The sequence below is a fragment of the Lacerta agilis genome, chromosome 9 (assembly GCF_009819535.1).
Source record: "Lacerta agilis isolate rLacAgi1 chromosome 9, rLacAgi1.pri, whole genome shotgun sequence".
NCBI lineage: Eukaryota > Metazoa > Chordata > Lepidosauria > Squamata > Lacertidae > Lacerta > Lacerta agilis.
In genome coordinates, this window is record NC_046320.1 from 10,398,256 (window position 1) to 10,412,497 (window position 14,242).

A 14,242-nucleotide genomic window follows, 5' to 3' on the forward strand; every position below is an offset into this window, starting at 1 on the left:
GAAAGAAGATTCCACCTAAACATTAGGAAGAACTTCCTGACAGTGAGAGCTGTTTGGCAGTGGAATTTGCTACCAAGGAGTGTGGTGGAGTCTCCTTCTTTGGAGGCCTTTAAGCAGAGGCTTGAGAGCCATCTGTCAGGAATGCTTTGATGGTGTTTCCTGCTTGGCAGGGGGTTGGACTGGATGGCCCTTGTGGTCTCTTCCAACTCTATGATTCTATGATTCTAAGTGTGTCTTCAAGAGCTGGCGGGATGCCAATGCTGATGGGGGTCTTTCGTATTTGAGCAGGAGAACATTCCACAACACAGGTGGCACCGGTGAAAAAGCCCGCCTCCATCTTGCCACAAGCTGATAATCACCAGGCCTTGTCAAAACTAACAGGGTGCAATTTGTGGATTCTAACTATCTTTACTGGGTCATGATTCTTCTTCTTTTCCAATGGCTGCCAGGAGACGGACAATTACCATGCTGCCATGCAGAGGATGGCGGATGATATCTTGTCCCTGCGCCAGCACGTCACCAGCCTAGAGTCTGAGAACAGCACCCTGCGACGCAACCTTGCCATGCATGAAGATGTGGGCCGCGTCCTGTTTCACGACATAGACCCTGACGTCATGACAAAGACCGAAATCATTGACAGGATATGTAAGGAGATTGCCCACTTCTCTGCCAATCCGTGTGACACAGGAGGGGACAGGTGAAGGTCCCCCATGGGGGAAGGATGTAGAGCTTGTTGGGTGGCAGCCGGATTGGGTGGCCATTAGGCAACATCCCCAAAAAACCTAAGGCTACTAGCCATGATTGGTGCATGCTTCCTCCTCTGTTGGAGGCAGTATACCTCTAAGTACCAGATGGTGGCCATCACAAACAGGGCCGTCTTAAGCATATCCGGCGGCGTGGTGCAAAGATCCCTCTGGCGGCGGTGCCCCCGCCCGTTTCCCAGAGTTGTAGACCTTTTCCCAAGCCTCTGCGGGGATCACTCTCCTCCTGCGGGGGATTGGGAAGGAAGCTGCACATCCGCCAGCCATATAGTTGGCGGGGCATAGCTTCCATCCTAAGCCTCTGTGGGGATCGCTCTCCTCCCACGGGGGCTTGGGAAGGAAACTGCACGCCCACCAGCCATATTGTCAACGGGGCACAGCTGGCAGGTGTGCAGGAGGGAAAGGGGAGGCTGCCGGCAAAGCCACGCAGCTCCCCCACTCGCTGGGGCGCCCCTGAGAGGTCAGCGCCCTGGCACAACATGCCAGTAAACCGAATGGGAAAGGTGGCTCTGATCACAAATGCAGGAAGGGCAGACAGGTAGTTGACAGAATGGCCCATCCTTGTTTAGGGCCAAGCTGGAATTTGGTCCTGACATAGGAGGACCAGTGCTTTGAAACAACCCTGTGTGATAACCAACCAGAGCCCTGTGGAAAACCCATAAGCAGAACACAAGAACAAGAGCACTCTCCCATCCTGTTCTCACATTGGCCAACCAGATGCCTGTGGGAAACCTGCAAGAAGTGACCCAAGCAGAAGAGAACAGGATACTGGACTTGGTGGGCCATTGGCCAAATCCAACACTTCCTTCTTATGTTCTCATCTATGGGATTCTTCACTTTTCCTGGTCATCCTCTGTATTGCTGAGAGCTAGAGCACACAATCTGCACAAAGAAAGTCCCAAATTCAACCCCTGCTGTATCAGGGGTTTTTTTAATTAAAAAAAAGGGAAACGCCCCTGGCTGAGTCCCTTGAGCAGTGCTGCCAGTCAGAGTGGGCAGTGACAGATGAGATAGTCCAATGGTCTCATTCTATATAAAGCTGCTTCCCGTGTTCATAGCCTCACTCACATGTTGAGAACTGGGACACATAAGGCAAGAAACCTCTCAAATCATGGAATCATAGAATTGTAGGGTGGAAGGGGCCCAAAGGGTCGTCTTGTCCAATCCCCTGCAATACAGAAGGCAGAACATCCACCATGGTGTATGAGAGCCATGGTCCTCCCTGGATGGGGTTTTCTCCAGGCTCTGCCATTTGCTTTTTAGTAACCCTCAAGCAGAAACTAAGTGCTGGGGCTCGGGAGATGGCCAGAATGAAGGACCGGGTTCAAAGGCTGCAGAACGAACTGATTCGGGTAAGCGCTTCTGTGTTTGCCATTCGTCACAGCTTTGGAGAGACGCTGCATTGTGGGTAGGAATGGGGCAGCGATTTATTTGGTCCATATTTTAATAGGAACCTACCTGATTCCCAAATGTGAAATGAAACATTGCCAGCCTCCCAAACTCACACTTCACTGCATTTTGCAATGAAGTTATCCAATCAAAAAATGCATACCCAAAGGAGAAAGTGTACACACGTGCTTCTCTTAGTTTTTTTTTTTTTTAAGTGTGTGTGTGGAAAAAATGATGATATATGGGGATATGATTTTGTATGCAAAAACGTGCTTACCGGTAATAGGTAAAATGCACATGTGTGCGATTTTGCATGTTCACTTAAAAAAATATCACACTAACATAGAAATTATCAGAAGTGAACTTAAGATTGAGAAAATGAGAAATGGAATTGGATAGATTTGTCCATCAGGGATAATGGGATTTGTAGTCCAGGAGCCTCTGGAAGATCACAGGTTTTCCACCTCTGTTCAGCAGAGGATCATTCGGTCCCCACTAGGTCTGGGTCTGGGTCTGTCCAGAGTAGGGTTACCAGACGTCCCCAGTTCCCAGGGACAGTCCCTGCATTTGCAGATCTGTCCCCGGACAAATTCCGTCCCCATAATGTCCCCAGATTTGCAAATCTGTCCCCGGGAAATGTGGCAGCGGCAGCCTCAGCAGCCTGGAGCCAGCCTGGTAGTGCAGTTGGCTCTGGCTGGCTTCAGGAGCTGCTCGCTGCCACTGCCACCGCCACTACTGAAGGGGAACCAGGGCGTCTGGTGGTACAGATCTCCTGCCCCCTTCCCCCTTTGTTTAGACCATGGGTGGCAAACTCCCAAGAGACTGCGATCTACTCACAGAGTTAAAAACTGGCAGTTTTTTTTAAAAAAAACTGCGCATTTATGTTTCACAGAGTGCAAAAGAGGGGCTTTGCACCTTTATACACTATGCATGTGTGCTTGAGCCCAGGGTCTTTTGCCTCACCATCTCCACTACTGACTCCTTGTTGCTACTCAGCTTTAAAAAAAAAAAAAACAAGTGTTCCTGGAGTCATTGAAAAAAATCTGGTAACCATAGTCCAGAGTCCTCCACAAAGAAGCCTCTACCACTCACTCCCCACCCCCAAAGAAATCAGGACTGCGGTTCCATCCCATCTCAAGGGCCTTGGTCCTTTCCCACCACCAGAAAAATGACCGAGAAAAAGACCTCGTGATGCTGCAACGAGCTCACCAGCAACAGCAAATGGTGCTGAGGAAATACCAGGCCAAGGTCGCCAAGATGCAATCTCTGGAAGATGCGGTGAAGAAACAGGAAAAGGTGAGGGGAAACGGTTGGGGAAAATGTGAAGACATCAGGGTAGGGCTTGGGGGCAGAATCTGGGGAGACTGCCCAGGAGGGACACAGAGCACAAATGGCAATTCAGGTTTCCTGTGGATTGCTGTTTCGTCTGATTCAGCAGTCAAGAGCGGGCTTCTACGGGGAAATCACTCGGTCTCAGAGCTTTAAAGCGCAGAGCTGGAACTGTGGCACAGAAAGATGTGTGGATGAGCCCTGAGTAGAGTAAGACGCCTTGCCATCTATAGGGCACTCACTCCATAAAAACATTAAGCCCAGAATCTGAATATGTCTGCTGGTAAGGTAAAGGTAAAGGGACCCCTGACCATTAGCTCCAGTTGTGTCCACCTCTGGGGTTGCGGTGCTCATCTCGCGTTAATGGCCGAGGGAGCTGGTGTACAGCTTCTGCGTCATGTGGCCAGCATGACAAAGCCGCTTCTGGCAAACCAGAGCAGCGCACGGAAACGCCGTTTACCTTCCCGCCGGATCCATACCTATTTATCTACTTGCACTTTTGACGTGCTTTCAACCTGCTAGGTGGGCAGGAGCTGGGACTGAGCAACGGGAGCTCACCCCATCGTGGGGATTCGAACCGCCAACCTTCTGATCAGCAAGCCCTAGGCTCTGTGGTTTAACCCACAGCGCCACCAGCATCCCTATGTCTGCTGGCACGACTTCATTAAATCACTGTAACGTAGTTGGTATCATGTGGCAGCTGACAGAATGGCCTATGAGATAGGTGCCAACTCCCTGGGGACCTCAGTGCCCAAGCACCCACAAAATTCCCCATGAAGGGGCCACAAAATTTGGTGCCAGGGCAGTGCACGCTGCATGGTGGCTATGGTCCCGGGCACCCATGGTTGTGGGGCCAAACTGGCACTCCTTCCCTGTAGTTCACTCAGAGCTGCTTCCTTGCCATTTCCATCTTTTGCAATGAAATGTGACTGCTGGTCTATGGCAGTGAGCAGGAGCACTGAGCCCATTGCTGGAGACCAACACATCACAACCGTCTCTCAGAAGCTTAGGGTGGAGTGAAGGGTCCCCTCCTATAAACTCACCCGTTGCTTCTTTCCATTGAAAGGTGATTGAGAGGATGGAGAGGATGCTGGAAGGGAAGATGAAGGAGCAGTCAAAAGAGGACACCCATTTTTCAGACACATCTCTCGGCTCAGGTGAGTGGACTGCTGGCAATTTGTGCATCTCCAGCATCTCTGCCGCACTTGCTGTCATTCAAAGTTGGCTCCCTGCGTTGGCAAGGCTCATTTGACAACATCAAGAAAGTGAGCCTTTTGTGTCATTGGCTTAGTCCTGGGGAACACTCTGCCACTGGAGATTCAGAAGGCAGCCTCTGTGCCATCTTTTAAACACCTGCTGAAAACTTTTCTGTTCCACCAGGCAATTAAGACTACATCCTTCCACAAGAGCTAATTGGTGTCTCGTTTTATGGTTGTTTTATTATTGTAAACTGCTTTGATATATTTTTATGATATAGTAGTATATATCTTTTTTGTAAATAAAGAAACCTGCACAGCCCATTCCCATTGCAAGCCAGGGGTGACCGGAGGGCCCACAGAGATGGGGCCCAGGATGTAGTGATGGCTACCAACTTAGAGAGCATATCTATCAAAGGCTATCACTCATGTTTGCCCTGTGCCACCTCCAGTTTTGGAGGCCACAGTTGCTGGGGACCATAAGTCACGGGGGAGAGTGCTGTTGTGCTCTCAACCTGCTTGTGGGCTTTTCAGAGGTGCTTGGTTGGCCGCTGTGAGAGCAGGCAGTGAGACGAGGCCTTTGGTCTCACCCAGCAGGGCCACAGAGCCACATGCAAAGGCAATCGATGGATAGATTGATCGATCACCATTTTTCTGGCGCTACTCAGTACCAGCACACACACAAACTCAGCATGGGGAGCTGCAGCATGTGCAAAGTCCCACTGGAGCTCGGCTGCCGCCACTACGCTGCAGAGCTGGTCGGAGCACATGAGTCCCGCTCCTTGAACAGCATGTGATGCTCTTCCCCCTCCACGCACTGTGCTCTGGTGCTGGTCATGTGCACCCTGGTCACCTTGCTGGCGGTACTCGTGGTGGCCATGGCAACTAGAGTGCAGGAGCTGCTGGTGAGTAAAAGGTAAAGGTAAAGGGACCCCTGACCGTTAGGTCCAGCCGTGGACGACTCTGGGGTTGCGGCGCTCATCTCGCTTTACTGGCCGAGGGAGCCGGCGTACAGCTTCCGGGTCATGTGGCCAGCATGACTAAACCACTTCTGGCGAACCAGAGCAGTGCACAGAAACGCTGTTTACCTTCCCGCTGGAGCAGTACCTATTTATCTACTTGCACTTTGATGTGTTTTCGAACTGCTAGGTTGGCAGAAGCAGGGACCAAGCAACGGGAGCTCACCCCGTCGCTGGGATTCGAACCACCGACCTTCTGATCGGCAAGCCCTAGGCTCTGTGGTTTAGACCACAGTGCCACCTGCTACCAGCACCCTTTTTTCTAGAAAAAAAAATCTCCCCCCCCCCTCTCTCTATATATATAGCATGGTGCCTCTGATCAACTCCGATCAGCTGCTAAGCACAGGGATTTGTTTTGCAATTCACAACTTGAGCTAAGCTTATAGTCCTTGCATATAAAAATCAATTGCTGGTTCCCTTGAGCCTTCTTCAATCCAGCAGCTAATTTGGCAGGGTTGAGGGGAGCAAGTTGTTTTGTCATTGCCACTGTTGAATCACGTCTGGAAAACCTGTGGTCTCCCAGAGGCTGGTGGATTCCTACTCCCATCTTCCCTGACCACTGACTGTGTGGTCTAGGGCTGATGGGAGCTGGTCCAGTACTATATGGAGGACCCATCCGTTTGTTAAGCACTTTGGAGTCAGAAATCTTTGTCAGCCTCCTGCAAATCACCCAGAGATCTACAAATAAATCTGCCTATCCATAGGTGATATGGAAGGGGTCAGTGTAAAGGAGCTTTCTGTGTTCTCTATGTGCTAATTAGCACTGTGGGTTTCAGTTCCACAGGTTACAGCATGGATTCAGCCAAGAGCAGGTAATTTCCAATCCACAAATCAGTTGAGCTTGCACCCCTGAAAACATAAAGAGGCTTCTCCCTATTCCTTTTTGCAACAGCTTTCTCTTTCCTTTAGCTGAGCATCTTCTGCTGTCTTTACCCCCAGTTCCAGGTGACAACTGGTCCAAGGGTCTCTACTCCACCTTGATGATGGAGAACATGAGGCTGCGAGACGAACTGGGCAAGTCCTCCTCCTTTCGTTCCCCTATCATATTGCAGCAGCAAGCACTGCCGGTAAGATGTTGCTGTTCAGCAACCATCCATCCTGTGCACTTACCCTGGACAAAATACCTTACAGAAATAAAACAGGGCATTTGTCCTGTGTAAAATACCTTACTGGATTAAATCAGGACAGTTCTCCTGTGCATAATACCTATTGAATTTACTCACATTTTACCATACTTTACAGTGGTAACTCGAGTTACAAACGCCCCAGGTTACAAACGCTTCAGGTTACAAACTCTGCTAACCTGGAAGAGTTACCTCAAGTTGAGAACTTTGCCCCGGATGAGAATGGAAATCATGTGTTTGCAGCGCAGCAGCAGCAAGAGGCCCCATTAGCAAAAGCATGCCTCTAGTTAAGAACAGTTTCAGGTTAAGAACAGACCTCCAGAATGAATTAAGTTTGTAACTAGAGGTACCACTGTACAGTTGTTGTTGTTGTTCAGTCGTGTCCGACTCTTCGTGACCCCATGGACCAGAGCATGCCAGGCACGCCTATCCTTCACTGCCTCCCACAGTTTGGCCAAACTCATGTTAGTAGCATCGAGAACACTGTCAAACCATCTCATCCTCTGTCGTCCCCTTCTCCTTGTGCCCTCCATCTTTCCCAACATCAGGGTCTTTTCCAGGGAGTCTTCTCTTCTCATGAGGTGGCCAAAGTACTGGAGCCTCAACTTCAGGATCTGTCCTTCTAGTGAGCACTCAGGGCCGATTTCCTTGAGAATGGATAGGTTTGATCTTCTTGCAGTCCATGGGACTCTCAAGAGTTTCCTCCAGCACCATAATTCAAAAGCATCAATTCTGTACAGTTAATTAATAATATTTATTTATTTATTTATACCTCGCCCATCTGGCTCGGTTTCCCCAGCCACTCTGGGCATCTTCCAACAGAACCCTAAAAACAGAATAAAACTTCAAACATTAAGAACTTCCCTGTAACTTCAAACATTAAGAAGGTCCTCTGCCTAGTTCCCTGTAACTTTACTTCTCACAGTGAGGGAACCACCAGAAGGCCCTCAGAACTGGACCTCAGTGTCCGGGCAGAATGATGAGGGTGGAGACACTCCTTCAGGTCTACTGGGCCAAGGCTGTTTAGGGATTTAAAGGTCAGCACCAACACTTTGAATTGTGCCTTTTTCTACACATTACTTTGCTGGAGAACTGCATTGCAAAATTTGGTTGTGCCAATTTCAAAGGATGGCTACAGTTCAGTCTATGGATTGTTTAGAAAGTCTGAATTAGGTATTGCCTTTGAATGCAAACTGAATTACCTTTAAATGCAAACTGAACCAATTTTCTCCCTCATCCCTAGTGAAATTCCAGGTAAGGCTGCTTTCTGATCCCCGGAGTAGTGTGGATTAGGTCAGTTATTATCAGAAAGTGTAAAGAACAAATTCCTTGAGCATCCATGGTATTAGCTAATCCAGCCCTGGACTGAGACTAAAGTGAAGGAGAAGGTGACTGCCCTGTTTGCCAGTAGCCCATAATTAATCTACTGTGACTGGGTCTCTTCCCTGACACCTGATCCTTTTGATCAGAAATCCCAGGCAGTGGCGTAGCATGCAGGGTGAGGGGAGCAACCCACGCTACACCACTGCCCAGAGGTTGGACATCAGAACCTCTGCATGCAAACACACCACAAAGCTGCGGTCCTCCACTAAAGAGATGGGAATATAGCAAGAGGGGGGCCTCAGTAGGCTGATCTCCAGCTGAGCAGAGCTGGGTAGGTTTTCAAAGGAAGAGAGATTGAGTACGCAGAGAAGTGGCTGTTTCAGAGTTACAGGCAGCCTGATTCCATTGGTCTTTGCAACGAGGGCTGGGGATTAATTTGATTTTGCTTGCATCTAAATGAGAAAGTACCTAATTTGAACTTTTTGAACTAACAAGTGAGCCCAAAACAGCTGTCCTAGGAACTTTGCAGCTTCCAAATTTTGTGATGCAGCTCCCCTAGCAAACAGCTGATTAAAATGCACAGTTTGGGATGGGGGTGATGTGCATAATATTTGTGAAAATAACACACAAAATATATGGGGAGATTGCTTGCAAAAAAATACTTGCTGCTTCCTCTGTTCTTGTGTTATAAAACTTTCTCTCCCCACCCTACAGGATACATTTTCCAACAGCAACGAAAAGCTCTCTTTGATTTCAAAACTGGAGAGGGCAGAGGCTCGTATCAATGCTTTGGAGTACCAGGTAAAGGGGCCTGTGGGAAAGCCGCCAGCTGGATTTGAGCCCAAGAACCAGTGTGGTGTAGTGGTTAAGAGCGGTAGACTCGTAATCTGGTGAACCGTGTTCGCGTCTCCGCTCCTCCACATGCAGCTGCTGGGTGACCTTGGGCTAGTCACACTTCTTTGAAGTCTCTTAGCCCCACTCACCTTGTGGGGGATGAAGGGAAAGGAGAATGTTAGCCGCTTTGAGACTCCTTTGGGTAGTGATAAAGCAGGATATCAAATCCAAACTCCTCCTTCTCTTCTTCTTCTTCTTCTTCTTCTTCTTCTTCTTCTTCTTCTTCTTCTCCCTTTCTGTGGTTTCCAGCAACTGGCATCCAGAAGCATTGGTGCCTCCAGCTGTAGCCCTCTCCTCCTCCATGAATTTGTCCAATCCTCTCTAGGTTGTGTCCTTCACTGCCTCCTGGCGGAGTGAGTTCCAGAGTTTAACTATACACTGCACGAAGAAGGACTTTCTGAATCTTCCAATATTCAGCTCCGTTGAATGTCCCTGGGTTCTAATGTTATGAGAGATGGGGGAAAGCTTTTCTCGGTCCTCTGTCTCCAAGCCATGCAGAATAATATACACTTCTATCATGCCACCTTTTGTCTACACTGTGTCCCAAAAGTAGGTATACATCAATCAATCCATCAATTAATCAATATTGATTATTTTTCTTTACTTATATTGTGAATGTTGAGAACTTGAGTCAAGAACAAAGGAAGTGGATTCTCAAGCAGTGTACAGTACCTACTCTTGGGCCGCCCTGTACAAAATCCCAAATATTGCATCCTTTCTTCCTAGTGGAGTCTTTCCATCCCCTCAATCATTTTGGTTGCCCTTTCCTGAAACCTTTTCCAGCTCTATGGTATCCTTTTTGAGACAAGGCAACCAGAACAGTGCACACGTTTGTCACAGGGATTGTCTGTTCTCTCTGCTACAGCTGGAGGAGTCTTCCAGGAAATGGGGGCGAGAGAAGCAGGACTACAGCACCCGACTTCTGGAGCGCGATCTTGGGTTGGACCTGTCACCAACCCCTCTACTCTTAGGGGACACATTGCTGGTGAGTAACTAGCATAACTGGGCTGCATCACTAGGAGTATAGTGTCTAGATCAAGGGAAGTAATAGTACCACTATATTCCGCTCTGGTCAGACCTCACCTGGAATACTGTGTCCAGTTCTGGGCACCACAGTTCAAGAAGGATGCTGAAAAGCTGGAACGTGTCCAGAAGAGGGCAACCAAAATGGTCAAAGGCCTGGAAACAATGCCTTATGAGGAACGGTTTAGGGAGCTGGGTATGTTTAGCCTGGAGAAGAGAAGGTTAAGGGGTGATGTGATAGCCATGTTCAAATATATAAAAGGATGTCATATAGAGGAGGGTAAAAGGTTGTTTTCTGCTGCTCCAGAGAAGCGGACACGGAGCAATGGATTCAAACTACAAGAAAGAAGATTCCACCTAAACATTAGGAAGAACTTCCTGACAGTGAGAGCTGTTCGGCAGTGGAATTTGCTGCCAAGGAGTGTGGTGGAGTCTCCTTCTTTGGAGGTCTTTAAGCGGAGGCTTGACAGCCATCTGTCAGGAATGCTTTGATGGTGTTTCCTGCTTGGCAGGGGGTTGGACTGGATGGCCCTTGTGGTCTCTTCCAACTCTATGATTCTATGAACTGTATCTGAAGAAGTGTGCATGCACACGAAAGCTCATACCAAGAACAAACTTAGTTGGTCTCTAAGGTGCTACTGGAAGGATTTTATTATTATTATTTTATTTTGTTTTGACTATGGCAGACCAACACAGCTACCTACCTGTAACTAGCATAACTGTGGACAGGAATAGAGTTTCCTGGGGCAAGTTATGATGGCTTTCTGGGTAGGCCTTAGGGAGACATCTATGTTTAACCGTTTTCACCGGGGGGGGGGGGGCAATTTATCCCATTCCTTCCTGATCTAATTGAAACAGGTATTGGTTGACATCCAGACCATCACAACTTGGGATAGAAGCATCTGTCAATTTCTATTCTCTTAGTTTCTCATTTTTCCAACCTTAAATTTGGTCCTCCACATTTCTGCATTAATTTGCAAAATAAATAAATCATGAAAATGCACCAGCAATTTTAGTGCCAATTTTCCCTAACAAACACATCTTTGTACGCAGTTTTGATTAACATACGTATTTTTTGCAAGCAATTGCTTCTAATATAATGCATTTTTGTATGTTGTTTTCACCACTATTTTCATATTTATAGGGACTTCCCCCTAATAGATGTATTTTTGTAAAAATTGTTCAGTTGGAGAAGTGCGTTGAAAAATTGGAATAAGTGTGAATTTCAAAAGGTGCTGATGTGTCTTGGTTCTCAACTTATTTTGGAAAGAGAGAATTTTATAGTTACAGGTTGGTCTGCCATAGTCAAAACAAAATAAAATAAAAAATTCCTTCCAGCTTCATATGCCAATTGAATTGATTTTCTCCCCGATCCCTCATCACAACTATCTAGCACACAAATAATTCCACTGGAAACAGAAATAGGGGCAGAAATTCCTGTAATCTGCTTGTTCACCTGAGGTCAGGAAAGTATATATGCTGTATTTGCATATATCTTTTTTCAGTCCACAAACATTAGATACATAATTACATTATTTCCTGCATTGTTTTTGACGTTATCCTTCCACTGAAATTAATGACATAAGCTTCAGCCATAGTGGATAGTAAGACGAAAAGCATTAAGTTTTTGCAGAAGCTGAACTGCAGCAGAATGGAAACCACACCGATTGCAACAAAACCAGGATGGGACCGAAACTGCTGCCTCCTTGCATCCCTACATCTGGCCAATAAGAGCCACGAGGGAGCTCTGGTGTCTTCTGGACCTTGGAAACTGCATCCCTTCAAAAGGGAAAGTAGAGAGGGAGTTAGGGTTTCATCTGTGCACAACTCCACCCACCCCCAAAGTTCAGCCTACACTTAGCTTGGAAAGTTCTAGTATGTCTCTAGCTCATCAGTGTGCTCCCTTACCCACTCACAGGATGAGAAGGAAGGGAGAGGAGATGAAGAGCAGAAGAACGCAAAGATATATGGAGTGAGGGCAAGCGCCCCAAAGTAGCCCAGTGCAAGGTCGGCTCCATTATAGGTCAGTGCAAGGGCTGCTCCTTGTTGGGCAGGTGTCTTGAGCCAGCAGCTCAAGGGCAGGGAGAGGGAGCCCTGTGTTGCTGAATTCCAGCTCCCATCATCATCCCTGGCCATTGGACAAGATTGTCAGGGCTGATGGGGGAGTCCAGAGTCCAGCAACACACCCAGTCTCATGTTGCACCAAGGGTTTCCCCAGGAATCTGACAACCAGAGATGAAGTTTTGGTTTTGGAATCTCAGGTGCCCTAATCCCCTACAAACGTGGGGTTCTGCCTCATGCAAAACCAATCCACGGAGTCCCTAGTTTTCATTAATTGGGGACAGGTTTTACAGAGAGCAACCTGAGAACCCATTCCACATGCCTGGTCCAAAGGATCAGCATGGCCTAATCCCACCTAACCTATCAGTGCTGAGGGATGCTCCTTTGCGAGAAGCTTCTCTGCAGGAATGAGACAGGCAGTGAGCTCCCACCTTCTCCCCGAAGACTCAGCTAGTAGTCAGGGTAGGCCTCAGCCTTTTCACAGGGTCCTCCCCCCACCCACACACAATGCCAGCCTCTCCTTCCTGCCCACCCACCCACAACAGCCACGGGTCCCCCTGGGTCATTCAACCTTACCTTGCAGCAATTTGTGACTTTCTGTCAGTGCTGTCAAGTATCCCGTTTTCCCCGGGATTCTCCCTTATTTCAAGCAGTTTCCCGCTGCTCTGCCTTATTTTTTATTTCCCTTAAATTTCCCGTTTTTAATGGAAGCAGCTCCTCCCCTGCTGGCCAGGGACTGGGTGGGAAGACCTCGCCTACTTGGAGAGATAAGCCTCAGCCCTCAAAGAAAGTGGGAGCCGTTTCCCGTGCTTACAGGGGGGTGTATTCCTCCCCCTGCATCAGCCCCTATCCGTTGCCGCCGAGCCCCTCAGCCGGCCAATAGGGTTAGCTGGCGGTGGAGCCTGGCTGCCCTTGAGCAGCTGCTGCTTCCTGTCCTGTTTTGATGGGATCAGACAAGAAGACAATGGGGCTCCATTGCGCGGAGCACATGGCTGCCCTCCTCTTTGCTGGCTGCCCTCCTCTTTGCTCCGCTCCGAGCCCGATTGGAGTTTACATTGCTGCTCCGCCCACTTTTGCTTCTGGCTCCGCCCACCACTGACATGTGACTGTCCCTGGGATAGGTGAGACTGCTGATCCCTTATTTTCAAATCCGAAACTTGACAGCTATGCTTTCTGTACCAACACATCTGATGCCTGATCTTTCTAAATAGGCTCCCTGGCAGATTGGGGGCATGTCTAGAGGTCATTCTGCCCAGAGGGTGTGTGTGCAAGGAAACCTCTACATCATTGCCTTTTTGCCACACACAGAAATGTTGAGTGAAATTTTGCAACCATGTTACGGGGTGCACCCCTTGCGGCAATCACATTGTGCAGGCCCTCAGAATGCTAGACAGAGCGGGTAGGAGATCTGGCAACTGGGTCACGGAGTTCTAGACACCTTTCCTGACACCTGCTCTTTCCCTCTTCTCAGAAGACTCATCCAAATTAGCAAACTCAGCTCAAGAAGCGTCGGAGCCTTCGTCCTTTGTGCAACCTGTGGCGATTGTACGCTCGTTGGCAGGGCAGATCATCTGTTGTAAATATACCCCTTGCTCAAGAGACTGAATGGAGCATAGCATAGCATTCCCTAATAAAGTTTATTAAAGTTTTGGCATACATTCCCCGCAAATGGATACTTTCCAGATCAATGGACTCCCACCAGCTGATGTCGATTTGCTTGGGAAGAAGAAAATTACTGGAGGTGCAGGTGGGGGGGGGGGGGGCAGAAGCATCCTGGGGGTGGGGTGGAGGTGCAGTGCTTGCTTACCAGGAGGGAGAGAGGAGGTTGTTGCAGTGCATAGACCCTGGTGGATGCCAATCCTTTGCTCCTGCTGGGACCATTTGCCATGCGCAAGAGCTACCCAGCCACCTCCCTCCTCTCCCTCCTTGTAAGTGTCAAGAAAATCTCTAATTAAAAAAATAAATAAATAAATAAATAAATAAATAAAAGATAAACTGGCTGAGTCAGGAAGGATGATGCAGAGGGAGGATTCACCAATGATGGGGGCGGGGGGGGGGTTGGCTCTGACAAGAGTGGGTGGATTTGCCAGGGAGGATCCTGAGGGTGGGGGCTTCCTCAACCT

At 48.5% G+C, this 14,242-nt stretch overlaps 1 protein-coding gene across 1 annotated transcript; it reads left to right on the forward strand.

The window, feature by feature from the left end:
* Positions 1-428: 428 nt before the first annotated feature.
* CCDC33 (coiled-coil domain containing 33) lies at positions 429-13,653 on the forward strand (the record flags this gene model as incomplete). The annotated part of the gene is made up of 9 exons (XM_033160717.1): positions 429-645; positions 2,025-2,113; positions 3,315-3,446; positions 4,546-4,636; positions 6,634-6,761; positions 8,856-8,942; positions 9,901-10,020; positions 11,452-12,081; positions 13,591-13,653. Coding segments are annotated over 8 exons (990 nt in total), but the record flags the coding sequence as incomplete, so codon positions are not given.
* Positions 13,654-14,242: the final 589 nt, after the last annotated feature.